At 37.9% G+C, this 16015-nt stretch overlaps 1 protein-coding gene across 1 annotated transcript in view; it reads right to left on the minus strand.

Annotated features, from left to right (window-relative positions):
* Window positions 1–16015, minus strand: part of ATP8A1 (ATPase phospholipid transporting 8A1) — a 188923-nt gene that overhangs the window by 16799 nt on the left and 156109 nt on the right. The window contains exons 34-35 of the mRNA XM_006029939.3: window positions 3433–3521; window positions 2927–3019 (exon numbers count right to left, since the gene is read on the minus strand). Of these exons, the coding sequence (XP_006030001.1) occupies window positions 2927–3019; window positions 3433–3521 (182 nt within the window). The remainder of the gene's footprint in view (window positions 1–2926; window positions 3020–3432; window positions 3522–16015) is intronic.

Here is a 16015-nt window from a genome sequence, read left to right on the forward strand (position 1 = left end):
CCTGGGGGTTTTTAAGAGGAGGTTAGATGACCATCTTGCTGGGGTCGTTTGACCCCAGTACTCTTTCCTGCCATGGCAGGGGGTCAGACTAGATGATTTGCCTAGATCCCTTCCGACCCTAGAAACTATGAAACTATTAACATTGGTTTTATCCCAGATGTTTGGTCTGTATATGTCCATAAAGTGAAAGTTAAATTTGGACAACTTAGCTCTGTTTTATTCAGGAGTTAGCTGTCTCAGTAGAACATTCATTTACTGTAAGGTAGGAGTAAGCAGATGAACAGTTACCATGTCAGCTTCTCTGCCTAAATCCATGCTCCCCATTAACTCACTGCAATTTGATTGCTTGCCCATATCCAGAAGAGACTCATTATTGCTAATTATAACAGTCTAGTATAAATCTCGTGAAAAACTTTCTTAAGGCTGTCACAACCAAATTAAGTACTGCCCACGCCACAAGCAAGAAATATATTAATCAAAAACAGTTTTAGTCTGCACTAGGTTAACTAAGAGTTAACTAACAAAAAGATAGTAATAGTTTTTTGCTGCGCATGTCAAAAAGAGATTTATAACTGCGACACTAACTAGAAATGAAACTTCTAAAAAAACCAAAACTTAGCCCATGATTTATGATTGGTCAGGGCGAAAAGGGGTAGCCCTGCTACAAATCCCTAGAGATAATTGGCGATTCTAATTAAATTTATGACGTGGCGAAAAACAATTGGCTATCATACAAACAAAACCCTGCTGCATTTCCGCCAAAGGGGAAGACAACTTTGTCCACACCTTGGAGTAAATCTGACAATTTGATCAGTTGTCAGCGTCTTTCCGCTGCGACCTCCCTGGCGTACCCTTGACCCGCATGCCTGATAAAACCGCCGGCCCGTATATATGTCTGCAGAACGACCAAACGAACTCTAAGCTGTAACTAACTAAGTATATCTGACCTCCGTCTTTCACCACCTTGACGGCATGAGTAAATAATCTTGCTTTGCAACCGATAAGTGTCCGCCTAATTAATTCCACTCCATGCGTCACAAGTACCCGCCTGACGGACCCTTAACTGCCTGGGTGGGAGTCAGGGAGAGTTGCTGGCCGGCTGCCCTGGGTCCCAACAAAGGCCAGAATATTTCTGACTCCTGTTTTCTTGAATGGATAATTTCATCTCCATGAAGGGAAGCTGCAGAGGTATTTTGAAAGTAGATGATAATATAGGGATTAACTCTGCAACCTGAATTGAGGTACTAAATAAAAAAAAGACCCGAGACCTTTAAATATTAAAACCCAGATGCTTAGAGATATTTAGGTGTCCTATTCCACAGAGTTCAATGGGAGTTAGATGCCTGTACCTTTCAGGGCACAAATCTTGTTTGGAGGATGAATGCATGTCCTAGCAGTAAATAAAAGCACATCATGAAAAAGCTTTTCAGTTATATGTACTATTATGTACTAATGCAAGGCTTGCAGACAGATAGGGCTGTGAAGTAGTTCCATAGTGCTCCAATAATTTATGACACTTTCAGTGCTAAAATAAAATCTTGCAAAAGCATTATCTGAGTAATCAGAAGCAACTCCAAGTAAAAATATCAGAAATAGTTCTGGACAGGGAACATCTGTACTGCTTTTTTGGTACTCTTGAATGTATTTCCAAGATGGAAGGCCCAGCACACCAACTCCCAAGTTACTAGGCACCAATCGAGAAATAGTGCCTCTTCCCTGAGGGTGCCCCAGCCACTATTCTCAAGCAGAAATCTTGATAGCAGTGGTAGAAGGCTGGCAGGATGCTGCCTCTTGTGTGTTTGGCATACGCAGAGTAACAGAGGACAGGCGTGAAAATGCTTCTCAATTGTACCTTCAAAGAGCACTGTGGAAGAAGTATATAAAGTATACTCAGGGAAGACCTTGTTGAATGCAAGGGAGGGAAAAACTCTCTCCAGCAAAACACCACTTAACATCAATGTACTTAAATAGAGTAAAATGTACAGGTTCACCTGAGCTCTAATGACTCTAACTTGGATGGAAATTCAGTATAACAGAGATGTGTGCATTTCTCAGACAACTGAGCTGAAATAAATAAGGGAGAGGGTTTAGAGACTCAAGAGCTTCAGAGGCACACTGATTTGCTCTCTCTCAAACCCACTGAGGAGATATGCCTTTCATCATTCTTCCTGCTACAAAAGCAAAATGATTTGGTGTGTTCTTTTCAAAGTTAACACTATAACTCTTTGCCATCCTTCTACAAAGTTGAATGAGTTTTCATTTCTTCAGCTCTCCTATTTACTTCTTCTTACTTTTCAGTGTTATATGCTTGGTACATGGAAGAATTTGTGTAAGAGTTTTGTAGGAAGTTTTGTTTATTTCTCAACAGTTTTAGGTTTATCCTCTATATTTTGCTTTACTTGACTAAGTACACAAAGACGGACAGATTTTCTGGACTTCTTTGTTACTCTTTGTTTAATGTCAGTAAACTGTGAAGATACTATGCCGTTTTCCTTCAGGCCATGTACCCAACTGAAAGACTTTCAATACGGTTTAAACAAACCTGCTGAGACAGTTTATGAACATTTTTGCAAATGAACCAAGCTCAAACTTGTTTTCTATCAATTGGTAGAACAAGATATTACAAGTCTGTTAATATTTAGTTTACCCCACAATGGACAGGACAACCAGAAATGAATAACCTGTGTTGAAAATATGCCATTAGGTCCTGATTCTTCAGAAAGATGCACACCAGTATCAGTAGGCAGTACACAGCCTCATGAACTTTAATGGGACCTCAGTACAGATGTCAGTTTGCTTGCATCTTATTACAAGAAAAAGCTATTATCAAGAACTCAAAGTTCTTGATGCGTTGTGGTTGTGAAAATTCAACAGCAAGATTTAAAAATAAAAAAAAATAATTACAGGTATACTTCTTTTACAGTACCTTTTGCCATGTACAACTGCTCCTGGATCTTGAGACTTTGCTTCTAATTCCTGAACTTCATCTACTAGAGTCTTAAAAATAGCTCTCTTGATTCTGCAATACAAAACACTTTCAGATACTCTCTTGCTGAAACTGACAGCCTTTATTACTTAAAGAATTGGAAAAAAATATTTATGTACAACTCCATTTTTGCCATGTGATTTCAATTAAATCTTCAAAGACATTAAGCATTAAGAGCTGTCAATCTAAATACACTTAGTCAGCTGTTGGGCAAATTACAAATAAAAGAAGAGGCTTAGTTTATAAATTAGGAGTGCCAATTACTCTCACCATTTAGAGCATTAAAAATGTACATTTATGGTTAAGACTGAAAATGACAAGGTGAGCTGTAGTTTACCAGAATCAAACAAAAGCTTCAATTGTTTTTTAAACAAATTAATATTTAGAAAACATTAATATTTCTAGTCCATGCTTTCTCCTATAAACTTTAAGAGTTATGTACTTACACTTTGTATATTACATCAAAGAGCAAAGCTGTCATAGGTATACATAAAAGGCCCATCCAAAACATTCCAGAGCTGAACATCATAGCTGCCTGGTGAGATAAAACATAAGAGATTGTATTATTGTGAAACGAAATAGCAAAACTTAAGACTTCTCAGCATTTTCTTGGTTCAAAGTATAGCAATCAAATTTTTCGGTACTTTGCTGAGATCTACAATGCAACATAAAAATTACTGGGCACCATTCTGAAAACTCATCCTCAGTGGGTGGAAGTCTGCTAGCAGACAATAAACACTTACGTTAAAAGTTTATTTGTAACTAAATAGTTTAGTTCCTTAAAGATAGTGCTTCACACCACCTCATTGCTAATGAACAATTTTATGGAAGTGAGACTCAAAGATTTAGCAATATTTTTAATATTTTAGAGAAAATGTTCTAAGAACAGTAACTCCCATTTACCATCAACCATAATATGAGATAATAAATACTTAGAGAAATTTTTCTTTAAAAGTGTTTTGTGATACAGCTCACATCACTGAAGTGTATTATTTCTCAAATGAACCTACTATAGCAGAGACTACTTAAGGATTCATTTAGGATTCAGAACTTCAAAAAATAAGGATAAGTTACGCACTTCCTCTGCAATTCTGTAATTCTCTAATATATTCATATCTAAATAAAATCTTTTAAGAAATAAAGAATATTAGTGCAAGGTAAAATACTTCTTGAAATATACTTTTTGGCTTTTAGTTAAGATGTGTAATTTTATCCTTTTTTTTTTTTTTTTTTTTAAACAACTGTCACTATGAAACTATGAAAGCATAGTTTCTCCTGTCCATCTTTACTTGATTTTGCACACCTGTTAAAACTGAGGCCAAAACAAATAATATCCTCCATGTAAATTACTATAAAGGATATTAAATTAATTTCAGCCTGCCTTTGTAATTCATGCCAAGCAGCTACATCAGAGGTATTAGTTGGAAGGACAATGACCTGTGATTAAAAAATTACTGTGTCAGTTTGTCGTCATCATAATATTAAAATGCCTTTGTAATATAATTAGATTACACAGATTAAGAGTAACACTTGTATAGCATGACAACATCTGAATACTTTTGTTTCATTTCCCATTGTTACATTTCTTCTAAAGGTTAAAACTGCAATACCCAATTAAGGAAAAAAAAAACCTAAAAACGAGACAAACACAAATATTGTCAAGAAACTGAAAGACTATTTTTTGGTGGTACGTAAATAAATATTTGTTTCAAAACAGCATGTGGTACATTACCCATGAAATGAAGAAGTGATAGTTTCCACAAGATTTCATTATAAGAGATGATGAATATAGCCATTTACTTTACTTTTCAGAATGCATGCAGATGTGAAGAGTCTTTAGAAAACTTTTTAGTTAGACTGCTATTCAGTAAACATATCTTTTCTCCACATGCCTTCCTGTACATTCACATTTTATATTCAAAGTAACCATTAAAAGGCAAAAATGCTGCTTTATTATTTTAGGGTTTTTTAGCAAAAATAATTACCACAAAAACATTTATAAATACTGAAGCCAAAATTAAAATAAACATCATGATTAACAGCTGCAACAGAAAATGCTTTACTCCCTTCTGTTCCAAGAATGAATACACATAAAAATCGCTATATAAAGCAAAACATGACCTTCAACATGCTTGATGACATACTCAATTCTTAAAACCACTGCAAATAGGAAATGCCTATCAAAAGTACACTTTGCAAGCACTGTTATAGTTAAGTAGTAATTATATAGATCCATGGTTTCCTTAAAAGCAGAGGAAAAACACCACAGACGTGATCTAGATCTGGTCCTTACTTTTTATTATTAATTTTAACAACATTTTTAGTTTAGGGAAATGGAGTAAAAGCTATCCTTGCATCAGCTACCCTGTATTAAATGTTTGCTAGTGAAAGAGCAAAAGTGATAATGTAGGTCTTAGGATGTTAATTCTGACCATTGTAATGCTAACTATGAATGAAGGAACAACTGGCGCCTACTATTCAGTCCATCCAGCCTTTGGCTTTACAAATGAACAACATGAATTGAGAAAAAAAGTTTTTCTGCGTCATATTTGAAAGCCTGTCAGATTTTTTCTTTTTTTGCAGAGTTAATCCAAACCTAAAAGATTTAAAGCCGACATTCGCATTAAAGACAGAGAGCCTCTTTGTATTTTTTGGATGAAGAGGGAAAAAATAAAATCCCACAGAGGTATTTCCTTCCTTTCTGTACAAGAAAGCTCCCCCTCACTCTGTAGAAACCATTTTTGTTTCTAACTTTTCACATCTCTTTACACATAGGCAGGTCATCTGGGAAATGGCAAACCAATCCTTTTCAGACAATGGCCCTAACAGGAGCAGCCTGTTCTGGGGATGGACTCTGGCTGCCTCTGTTTGCGGTTTACAAATTGTTCCTAATGTGAGAGATTTGTGGTCAATGCCAAGTTTTTCCCTTTTAGGCCTTGTGAAACCAAATGGAATCTGCCACAAAAGTGGCTCTCAGGGGAATTCAGAAATAATCCAAGATGAGAGTTGGACAGCCTATTAAACTGTAGGACTAATAGGTCCTGGGGGAGGAGGTAGGGAGGAAATAACTTGTTGTCTATGTAGCAGGGTCCTCCTCCATATTAAGATTTTCTAAAATGAATTAGAATAGCTACGAGTAGCTTTAAATATCAGGTTTGTTGATTTTTTTCTTGATGCTATTTTCTAAGAAAAAATACTAAATATGGTGGCTACTTACCTTTTCAATTCACTAGCACTGAATAAAATCCTTGACAACAGAATATTTACAAAACACTGATAGAAATATTCTATCAGATTATTGGATATAAAACTGAAATTCACAGGTAAGACTAGCCCCTTTTTCTTTTCCATATGAAGGATTCTGCAGATATATTTAGATGGATCATTTTTAAGGATGAGAGTATCCTTTCAGAAGGCAAGGAGGCAAAGATGGAAAGAGCAATAAAACCACTCTATGGAAAGGTTTACAAACCTTTCTGTTGCATCTAATCTAGAGATTATCTAGGTTTATATCCTGTTCACATCACTGTACTGGTATATGAATGCTTTTGAAGCATTTAATCAAAATAACATACGTTTCTCCTCTCTTCCTTCTCATCCTATAGAGAAGCAGCTTGATTAATTCATTTTTATGTGCTTTTAAAGAACGCAACAAGGCAAAGTAAGGTTGAAGAGAGTTTTTCATTGAATGAAATTAGGTCATTTCTATTTCTTGATAGAGAACTCTGTAGTATATCTTATCCTGTATTATTTACTGTCCTTTGTATTATTTATTTTCCTGAAAAAGTCAAAAGAAAACAAAACAATGGGTATACAACACATAGTCAGTTTTTAAGTGGAGGCAACACTAGGAATGCCCTGGCAGTCATTACTATATAGGTGAAGAAGGTAGCAGATAAAGGTAACTATGAAATGGTAAGTTTGCCTGAGTAAAAGTGCCTGGATTTTCTCTGCGGTTAATAAATGCAAACAATATTGGAAACTGTCAGCACTTACGCTTAAAATTATTTTGAAATGTGATTTAAAGACAGGCAGACAACTAGAATTAAGACGCCAGTTGTAGGTAACATTCACAAACTCCCACCAGCTGATAGAGTGAATTTTATTTTTGGGTAAAGATTAAGAAAGATGTAGGGTGTTGAGTAAGAAATGGTGCTAAGCTAGCAGGTGTTTTGTAGGGGTTTTAGCAAAGTTACTGATCTAAACTGTGGACACTAATTTCTTCCTCCCAAAAGGAATAATTATATATTCACTGTGACAAATGGAAAGAGTTAGGCATAAAGCTAAAGCCAAACAGTGAAAGGATGTAGTGGTGACAGACTTCAGGGCAGTGTACAAGTTGAAACTACAGAGTGGAAACTTCAGGATGGTACGGCCTGTTTGGAGAAATGACATGTCCTTATGAGCCAACTGGGCCTTTGTAGTACTACACTGACATTAATGGATAGGGCCCTTGTAGCTTAGGTATTGGGAACCATGGCGAAAGGCTGGGAACAGAGATGAGAGCTAGTATCTAGAGAATTAGTGCCAATGGTTTGGGAGCAGTTTGATATTGGGGATACTAGGGGTCCCAGGGAAATGGAAGTAGACAAAGTAGCATTTTATGTTCTGCAATACAAGTAGGATTTATAATCAGAACATATTTCATAATTAATATCTTAATTCTGACTCTCAATAGATTTGTTTATACATAAAATTTAAGGTTTTAAGCATGTCAGAATATTGTAGCCTTGTGATCCTCTGAAACATGCATATTCTTTTGCCACTCAAAGCTTCTCAATCACAGAATATCCTTGCTCTCGCACAACTATTCTGTGGCAAAGTTTTTCACATGCGTTGATGAAAAAGTGCTTATTAAGAAGCTAGCATGTATTACAACAGTGGGGGCCAACCTTTCTGATAGGTGAACCACAAACTAAGCCCCATGTCCTCCCTAAATGCCACTCTAATCCCCTTTCCCCCATCTGATCCGCTGCTGCTCCCTGCCCCCTCCCTAATCTACATGCCACACACCCAGACTGCCTGTAGCACATTTGCCACAGGCTGGCTACCCCATGTATTAGCAGTAGCATCGCGTGTGTTTGTCCAGGAACACAGCTATATTGCCATTTATAAAAAAGTGATAAAAAGGAATGTTTGGATTTATTTCCAGAGTTTTCTAGTAATCTTTATCATAAAAGTAATATTTTCTATTTGAATTCATGGGGGACTTCATTTCAAAACTAAAGCAAAGAGTTAGTTTAATGCTATGTGGAAATGGTGTCAGACAAAAAAAATCCAAAAATTACTATTTATAGATGATATGCTCACACAAGTACCTGGGAGATGCCTCTCAAATGTTATAAAGAGTAAGTGTGGAAATCCTTGCCCATTTCTGGACAGGTTTGCCTTAAGGGACAGAGGTTTAAGAACACACATAAGAGGGGAAAGTACTTTTTTTCTATCAATACCTCAATATTTTTCTAGCAACTTTCCCTTTCTAAGTATTATGGAACTACTATACAGATCTATAATCAGATATATGGATAGCACTGAAAAAATTGTCAAACAGCATTTAGTGTTTGTCCATATGCTAACTGTGAGGGAAGAGTAAAAAAATGTAGGTTATAGTGAGAAAACTATGATTGTGGAGATGATAAATGTACAGATTCCCCAAAAGTATTGGTCATACAACAAAGTAAATTTGTGAACATTTCTCTCATACAGGCAGTCCTCGACTTAAAATGTTTCGAGCTACGTTTCACACTTACAACATTTATAAATTGACACCGTTTCAACTTTGACGTCAGTTACGACTTTACAACGCTTGATCCGATGTGACGCCATGCCAGCAAACAAGTGGCTGCATCGCTTGTTCTCTCTGGAGAACATCTGCCCAAATGTCCTTGGATGCTTTCTTTACAAAAGCAGACAAGACTCCAGAAAAACCTGCAGCCAAGACTCCTGAGAAGAAGACTCCAGCCAAGAACCCTTCAAAAATCCAACCAAGAGCCTTCCAAAATGTCCAAAGTCACCTCAAAGAAGTCCTTCCAAATCAATATGATTGCTATTTACAATATAAATACATTAATGTAGCTATATTACTCATCTATAATTGATCAAGTCAAAATTCTGGGGTATTTTTCGTGAAACTAGGGTATCGGGCCTTGGTTCAGGAACCGATCCCCCATTTATAACATTGTTTCTTATGAGAAAATTGGTTCTGAGTTGCAACATTTTGACTTAAGACATGGTGTTCAGGAACCAATTGTGTTGCAAGTCCAAGGACTGCCTGTACTCTGCAGGCTCTTGCGGTTACCTATAAGTCTTTTGTTAAAAAAAAAAATCTGTTGTTATGATTACATAATTCTTTTTTTCCAAATAGTGTAAGATTTTGGGTTTTTTTTTTGCTTAGTTATATATACCATATTTACCCCAAACCACGACAACCCTGAATTTTATACAAAAATCAAAGAAAATGAAGGCTGGAAGGGACCTCGGGTCTACTCCAACCCCCTGCTCAAAGTAGGGCCATCTCCAACTAGATTATCCCAGACAAAGTTTGTCTAACCAGGTCTTAAAAACCTCCAAGGACGGAGATTTCACAACCTCTTTGGGTAACCTGTTTCAGCATTTTACTACCCTCCCAGTGAGAAAATTATTCCTGATATCTAACCTAAACTTCCTTGCTGCAACTTGAGACCGTTGTTCTTTGTTCTGCCATCACTGAAAACAGTCTAGCTCCATCCTCTTTTGAAGCCCCTTCAAGTAGTTGAGAGCTGTTATTAAATCCTTTCTAAGCCTTCTCTTTTTTACACTAAGCAAGCCCAGGTCCCTCAGCAGCTCCTCATAAGTCATGTGAAATATGCACCCCACCCCCCATAGATCCAATACATGGGAAATTTATAAATTTATCATTTCCCATGTACAGAATCTAATTTGTCCTCACCACCACTGCAGTGGCAGGGGGTCATGTAGTAGGTGTGGCAGTAAGGCAACAGACTAGGGGAAACAGTGAGGGACAGGTAGGCACTTTACCCCCTAGCACCCGTCACTCTCCAAATCACCCCCCTTGTGCCTGCCCTATCCTGCAGCCTCTGCCTGCCTCTTGAAGCATCAGGCCTCTGTTCTCTTGCACCTCACCCTCCTGGCCCAACTGGGCACTCCAGTTGATACCAGCTGTCAACTAGACATCAAGCCACTGATTACTACCCTTTCAGCCTGATGGTCCCGCCAGTTTTCTATCCATCTTAGTCCATTTACCCAACCTGAACTTCCTTAGTTAGCAAGAATGTTGTGGAAGGCTGTATCAAAAGCCTTGCTAAAGTCAAAGCTAGGTATATCACATCCACTGCTTCTTCCTGCATCCACAGAGCCAGTCATCTCATCATAGAGGACAATCAGATTTGTCAGGCATGACTTGCCCTTGGTGAATCCATGCTTAATGTTCCTAATCACCTTTTCCAAGTGCTTAGAAACAGATTCCTTGAGGTCCTGCTCGATGATTTTTCCAGTGACTGAGGTGAGGCTGACCAGCTCAGCATCTCCCCAAACTCTGCTGCCAGGTGCAGTAGTCTGAGAGCTGACCTTCCCTGTGAAGACTGAGGTGAAAAAGGCATTAAGTGCTTCAGACGTTTCTGTATCATCTGTCACCAGGTTGCTTCCCCATTGCAGTCAGGGAACCAATACTTTCCCTGATCATCTTGTTGCAGACTTACTTCTAGAAACCCTTCTTGTTACCCTTCACATCCTTGCTAGCTGCAACTAATTGCGCTTTGGCCTTCCTGACTTCATCCCTCCATGCCTGAGCAATGCTCTTATACTCCTCCCTACTTATTTGTCCAAGTTCTTATTTCATGTAAGCTTCCTTTTTGTGTTTTAGCGCACTAAAGAGTTCCCTGCTAAGCCAAGCTGGTCTTCTGCCACACTTGTTGGTCTTCCTGCTCACTGAGATGTTTTTTTCCTGTGCCCTTAGTAAGGTTTCTTTAAAATATAACCAGCTCTCCTGGACTCTTTTCCCCTCAGACCAGTTTCCTAGGGGATCCTACCCATCAGTTCCCTGAGTGGGATGAAGACTGCTTTTCTGAAGTGCAGGGTCTGTACTCTGTTGCTCTTCCTTCCTCAGGTTCCTGAACACAATCATCTCATGGTTGCTGCTGCCCAAGTTGCCATCCACTTCTACATTCTTTAGCAATTCTTCCCTGTTTGTGAGCAGCAGGTCAAAAGTACAGCCCCTAGCTGGCCTCTCAAACACTTGCACCAATAAGTTGTCCCCAACACTCTCCAAAAACTTCCTAGATTACCTGTGTACTACTGAATTTTCCCTCCCAGCAGTTGGCAGGGTGATGGATGTCCTCCATGACAACCAGGGCCTGCAACTGGGAAACTTCTGCTACCTGTTTGAAGAAAGCCTCATTCACCTCATCCACCTGGTCTGGTGGTCTATAGCAGACCCCCACCATAATATCACCCTTGTTGCTGTCCCCTTGATCCCAACCCAGAGACTTTTAACAGGCCTATCACCATTTTCATATTGGAACTCTAAGCAATCATATAGCTCTTTTACATATAGCACATCTCCTCCTCTGTGCCCATTCACTCTCCTCCCCCAGCATTCTTGACTGGCTACTAGCTAGTAAGAGATATTACCAAACAAAATGTGGTAATAACCTGTCTTGCACCTATTTTAACAACACATTTGATGATAGAGAGAGGTATCTATTCCTTTCGCTTCTTCAACATTGAGGGATCTAATTGGAAAGCAAATCTGTGGAGTTTGTAGGTGGACTAAAAAAACCTGATGAACTGCAACAGATTAGATCTTCCCCCTCAGCATTACTGAAGAAAAGTACTTGTGAAGTTGTTTCCTAAACCGCAGGATTATAAACACATTTTATTTACTCTACATGTTTTAGATGTTTTTAATGATTCACAAAGCTTTTAAAAACCCTATGAACGGTAGAAATGTAAACCAATAGAATTGTTTATTAGCCTGAATGCTGTACTGTGCTCTGTTTGATACAATTCTGAGATTTTTGGCAAGTTCTTTCCTGGAGAGTACTTGTCTAAACACTTTAATTTTTAAGGAAAATCTACATTTTCCCTTTCTTAAGATGATCCATTTTTTCAATTAAAACATGAATATGAATTACTTTACGTGGGATGCGATGAGAAACTAATACTGTTAATATACGATATTAATACCTTTCCTACAGGGTGCAGCTAAAATGTCCAATACACGATATTAATACCTTTCCTACAGGGTGCAGCTAAAATGTCCAACAAGGAGTTGTTTCTCACAGAGGTTCTGTAAGCTTCAGTCAAATGATCTGAAATTCTGTAAAACACATGCTTGTTCCTTAACTTCAATTTCCTTCAGTAGTTTGATAGATCCCTTAGGCCAGATGGAACAGAAACAGATAGTGCTCTGGAGACCTTTACTGTAGATGTCTACGGTACCATAATAAACTTAATAAGTTCCGTAGTAATTGAATTTTTGGCATTAATCTTAATATGAACTACTTTTTGTAGTTCAATATTTTTAATTTGGTTTAGTAATTAAAAAATGCTCAACCTTTAACGTAAAATATGTAAGCGCTGAGCAGCAGCATTCAGACAAGTCTGAAAGGCAGCCAGTATTTGTTTATACAGCACAGAACCTTCCCTGGAGCATGCCTTGCCTCATAAATTGCTACTGCATTGGTGTGAAAAAAACCCAACAATTCTTTTTTTTTTCCTGTCTTTTTTTTTGGTTTCTCTTTCAATAAAAAGGATGTTTCCTACTTTTAAGTCACAACCATATTTGTTTGAAAAGATGAAAATTATACCAGCCCACTAACCGAGTGTCTTCCCTCTGTTCTAAGTCAAACTGTTTATTTTGTTTTGAAGTGCACTAAAAATGGAAAAAAACTGTTATGTTTTGGGTCATCAGGACCTTTTAATTAACATTTCTCTTCCATCGCCTTTATAATCTACTGACATATGATCAACCCATTACTACTCTGGACAGAAGGAGTGTGTTCATGTATGTGTATGGTAAACAGAGAACTTCATGTGTAGATATTTATTACACGACTAGAAAATTATAGCACTGTACAATATATAAGTTATCATAGATTCACTATTTCTTCCAGATGGGTATAATATGGAAAATGACATGACACAGAGAGCATTTATCCCGCTGATACACTGTAGAGTAGATTAAAATGCATTTTACCTGGAAGTTGTTTTCTGGTTTTTAAAGAGTCCGGTAAAGGAAAAACGATTACTTCTACAAGTAAGTAAAAAGCCATAACAAATATAAGATACAGATTTTACTTTTAGATGTTTAAACAGGCTATATTTGCCACATATGGCTGTTAAATTAGAAATAAGCATAGGTATGTTAAAACACACAAAACTATGCAAAGCATGTTACTAGCCCCTACATGAATACTTCATATTATATGTACATATTTAATAATACTATTGTATTTACTCAAATCCAAGATGAGCCCCCTCATTTAACAAGGGTGAAAAGCCCCTTGTCTTGGATTTGAGTACAAAGTGACAGGAGGGCAGGTCGCAACCATGTGTTCAGTGACCTGAGTTGGAGTGGGCTGGAACTGTGCCAGAACTGAAGGTGTAGGTAGTGGTGGTAGCAAGGGGACCTAGACACTGGGCAGGGGCAGGCAGAAGGGGGGGCGGGGGGGGTCAAGTGATTGGGGGGGGCAAATGTCAAGGGACAAGGTGTGGGAAGGCAGGGGGCAGGCCACTTGACTCCTGCGCCACCCCTTGCCCTTGGTAGGGATAAATTTAAGAGGACCTTCCATCAATTAGATTCTAGACACAGAAAAATATAACAAATGTATAATTTTTCATGTATAGAATGTAATTACTGGGGGTGGGGATCATCTTAAATTGCTCTGATATATGGCGTGGCCCTAAGGAGTGCAGGGCAGTTAGCAATCCAAATTTGAGATAATCTGAACAGAGGGGTGAACAGAGGGGTGAAGATGTAGCCTTCCCAAAAAGCAGTATTTCTTGAAATTGACAGATTCTGTGTATGTTGTTGTATACGATTGGAAATCAAACCATAGCTCTGATCATATGCCAAAGGAACTGTCACTTGGGGAAGCAATACTTAACATAGTACTGAGTTAAGTTCTACAGATAGGCAAAAACCTAATATACAGGATCTGAGGAAATTTCTGCCTCCCTGAGTGTATTTGAGGCCATCCCTCATGTAACCTGGAATATGAGGCGCTGTGTCCCTTTTTGGGGGACTGCATCATCTCTCTACTCCTGATAATGAGAATTTGCAGGGGCTCTCCCTTGGTTAAGTGCCACTCTGAGCCCCCATGTAAGCCAGGATTTCACAGGGTTCTGAATAATTTGAATTTAAATCTCTGAATATGAGAAAATATAAAATTTAAGCATATACTCTCATGGTGGGGGGAAAACTAGGTGGGAAAGGGGCATCGCTAAAGAGGCCTGGTCAAAGTAGAGGTGGATATTTTCAATGAGTGTAGGATACAGTGAAGTGTGGGGCCCAGCTGAGAATATAGCTCAGCCTACCTAACTAAGGAAGCATGTGACCATCCATAAGCTGTTGTGCTATATGTGAAGAACAGCAGGGTGCCAGAGAAGGAAAAAGAGGCTAATGGCCTCTCAAATGCTAGTAGTTTAAAGAGATGGTAAGCAAAGGAAGATCTGTAAATAAAGAAGGAGGGTGTTGTGTTATGGGGACAGTAGGCCAGTCAGTGGAGAAGAGCACTGTCTCCTCCACACAGTTAGTTACTTTAACTACCACGTAAAAAAGCTGTTGAGATTTTTGGGATGGAAACCATGGTTTGTGATTTGTCACTAGGCTTGTTAACATACTCCAACTGTTTTAATGAAAAACGATGATCCTCATTCTACTATGATAATGTTTATAGAAAGAGGTGAGAAATACTTAAGGTATGGACAAATGCACATTTTAGCCACTTTGCTTATTTGCACTACTGGAAGGTGCTTGACTACTAGTGAAGATCATACTATATACAGAAATCAATTTACTCTAAGAACTTTGGAGTTTTCCAAAGAAAGTATCGTCTATTCTGAAAATTGTCAAAAGGATATCCTCTAAAATATAATATAGGGGTGTCACAGCATATTTACTCATAAGTCATAAATGTTAAGTTTAGTTGCTTTAGTATCTGTTAGAGAGCAGTCATTAAAACTGGCTCTTTAATTATACTACAGTTCTGCCTTTCTAAAATTATTATTATATAGGATTTTCAGGTCAGATAGAATAACTACAGATACGTTATAAATCTCTAAAGCATTGAAGGATGCTTTCATAATTCCCCTCCATTTTCAGGAAACTCATATTTTGGTTCAACAGAGTAGTGTTGGCAACCAGAAGCTTGATCCACCTGCTCTTTCCATTAGCAATCATATGATACCTTTGTGATAACCTGTGATCAGCACAGAACCATCCAGTAAGTTCCTTTATGACAAAGCTGTTCATCAGGTGATATGAGAAGTTCTCTAGCAAAACTGAAGTGGAAAGGAATTCCATTCTACCATGAAAAGGAATCTTAGTGAGTCTGTAGCGCTACTTTGTTTTTGTAAAATTTCATATCTGTCACTTGAGCTGTAAGCCCAATCATTCATTTAGTGACTGGAATGAGAATGACTTTAAAAAAAAAAAAAGAACTTCCATGTTCAATACACATTGAACACACAAAAATTTAGTAGCTCAAAAGAAGAATGCTTTAGCTTTAAACTAATTAAACCTGTTTAGAAGTTCACAGATTCTGAAAAAGAAGGAAGCATTTTATGATATTTAAAGAAAAAAAATCAAATCCCTTACATTTTTGACCAGCTTGAGCCGCATGCAAACTAGAGTGCAAAAGCCTCTGAGGACACTTAATAACTCTACATAAGGTACTTGCACTAAATTCAAGATAAATCCAAAAAAGGGAGTAAAAAGATTTAAATACCTGTTACATTTAGGTACTGATAGAAACGTTTACATGACCTGGTAGGTATTCATGGGTTAGCTCTAAATTGGTTCCACTCTTT

The sequence above is a fragment of the Alligator sinensis genome, unplaced genomic scaffold (assembly GCF_000455745.1).
Source record: "Alligator sinensis unplaced genomic scaffold, ASM45574v1 scaffold58_2, whole genome shotgun sequence".
NCBI classification, from domain to species: Eukaryota; Metazoa; Chordata; order Crocodylia; family Alligatoridae; genus Alligator; species Alligator sinensis.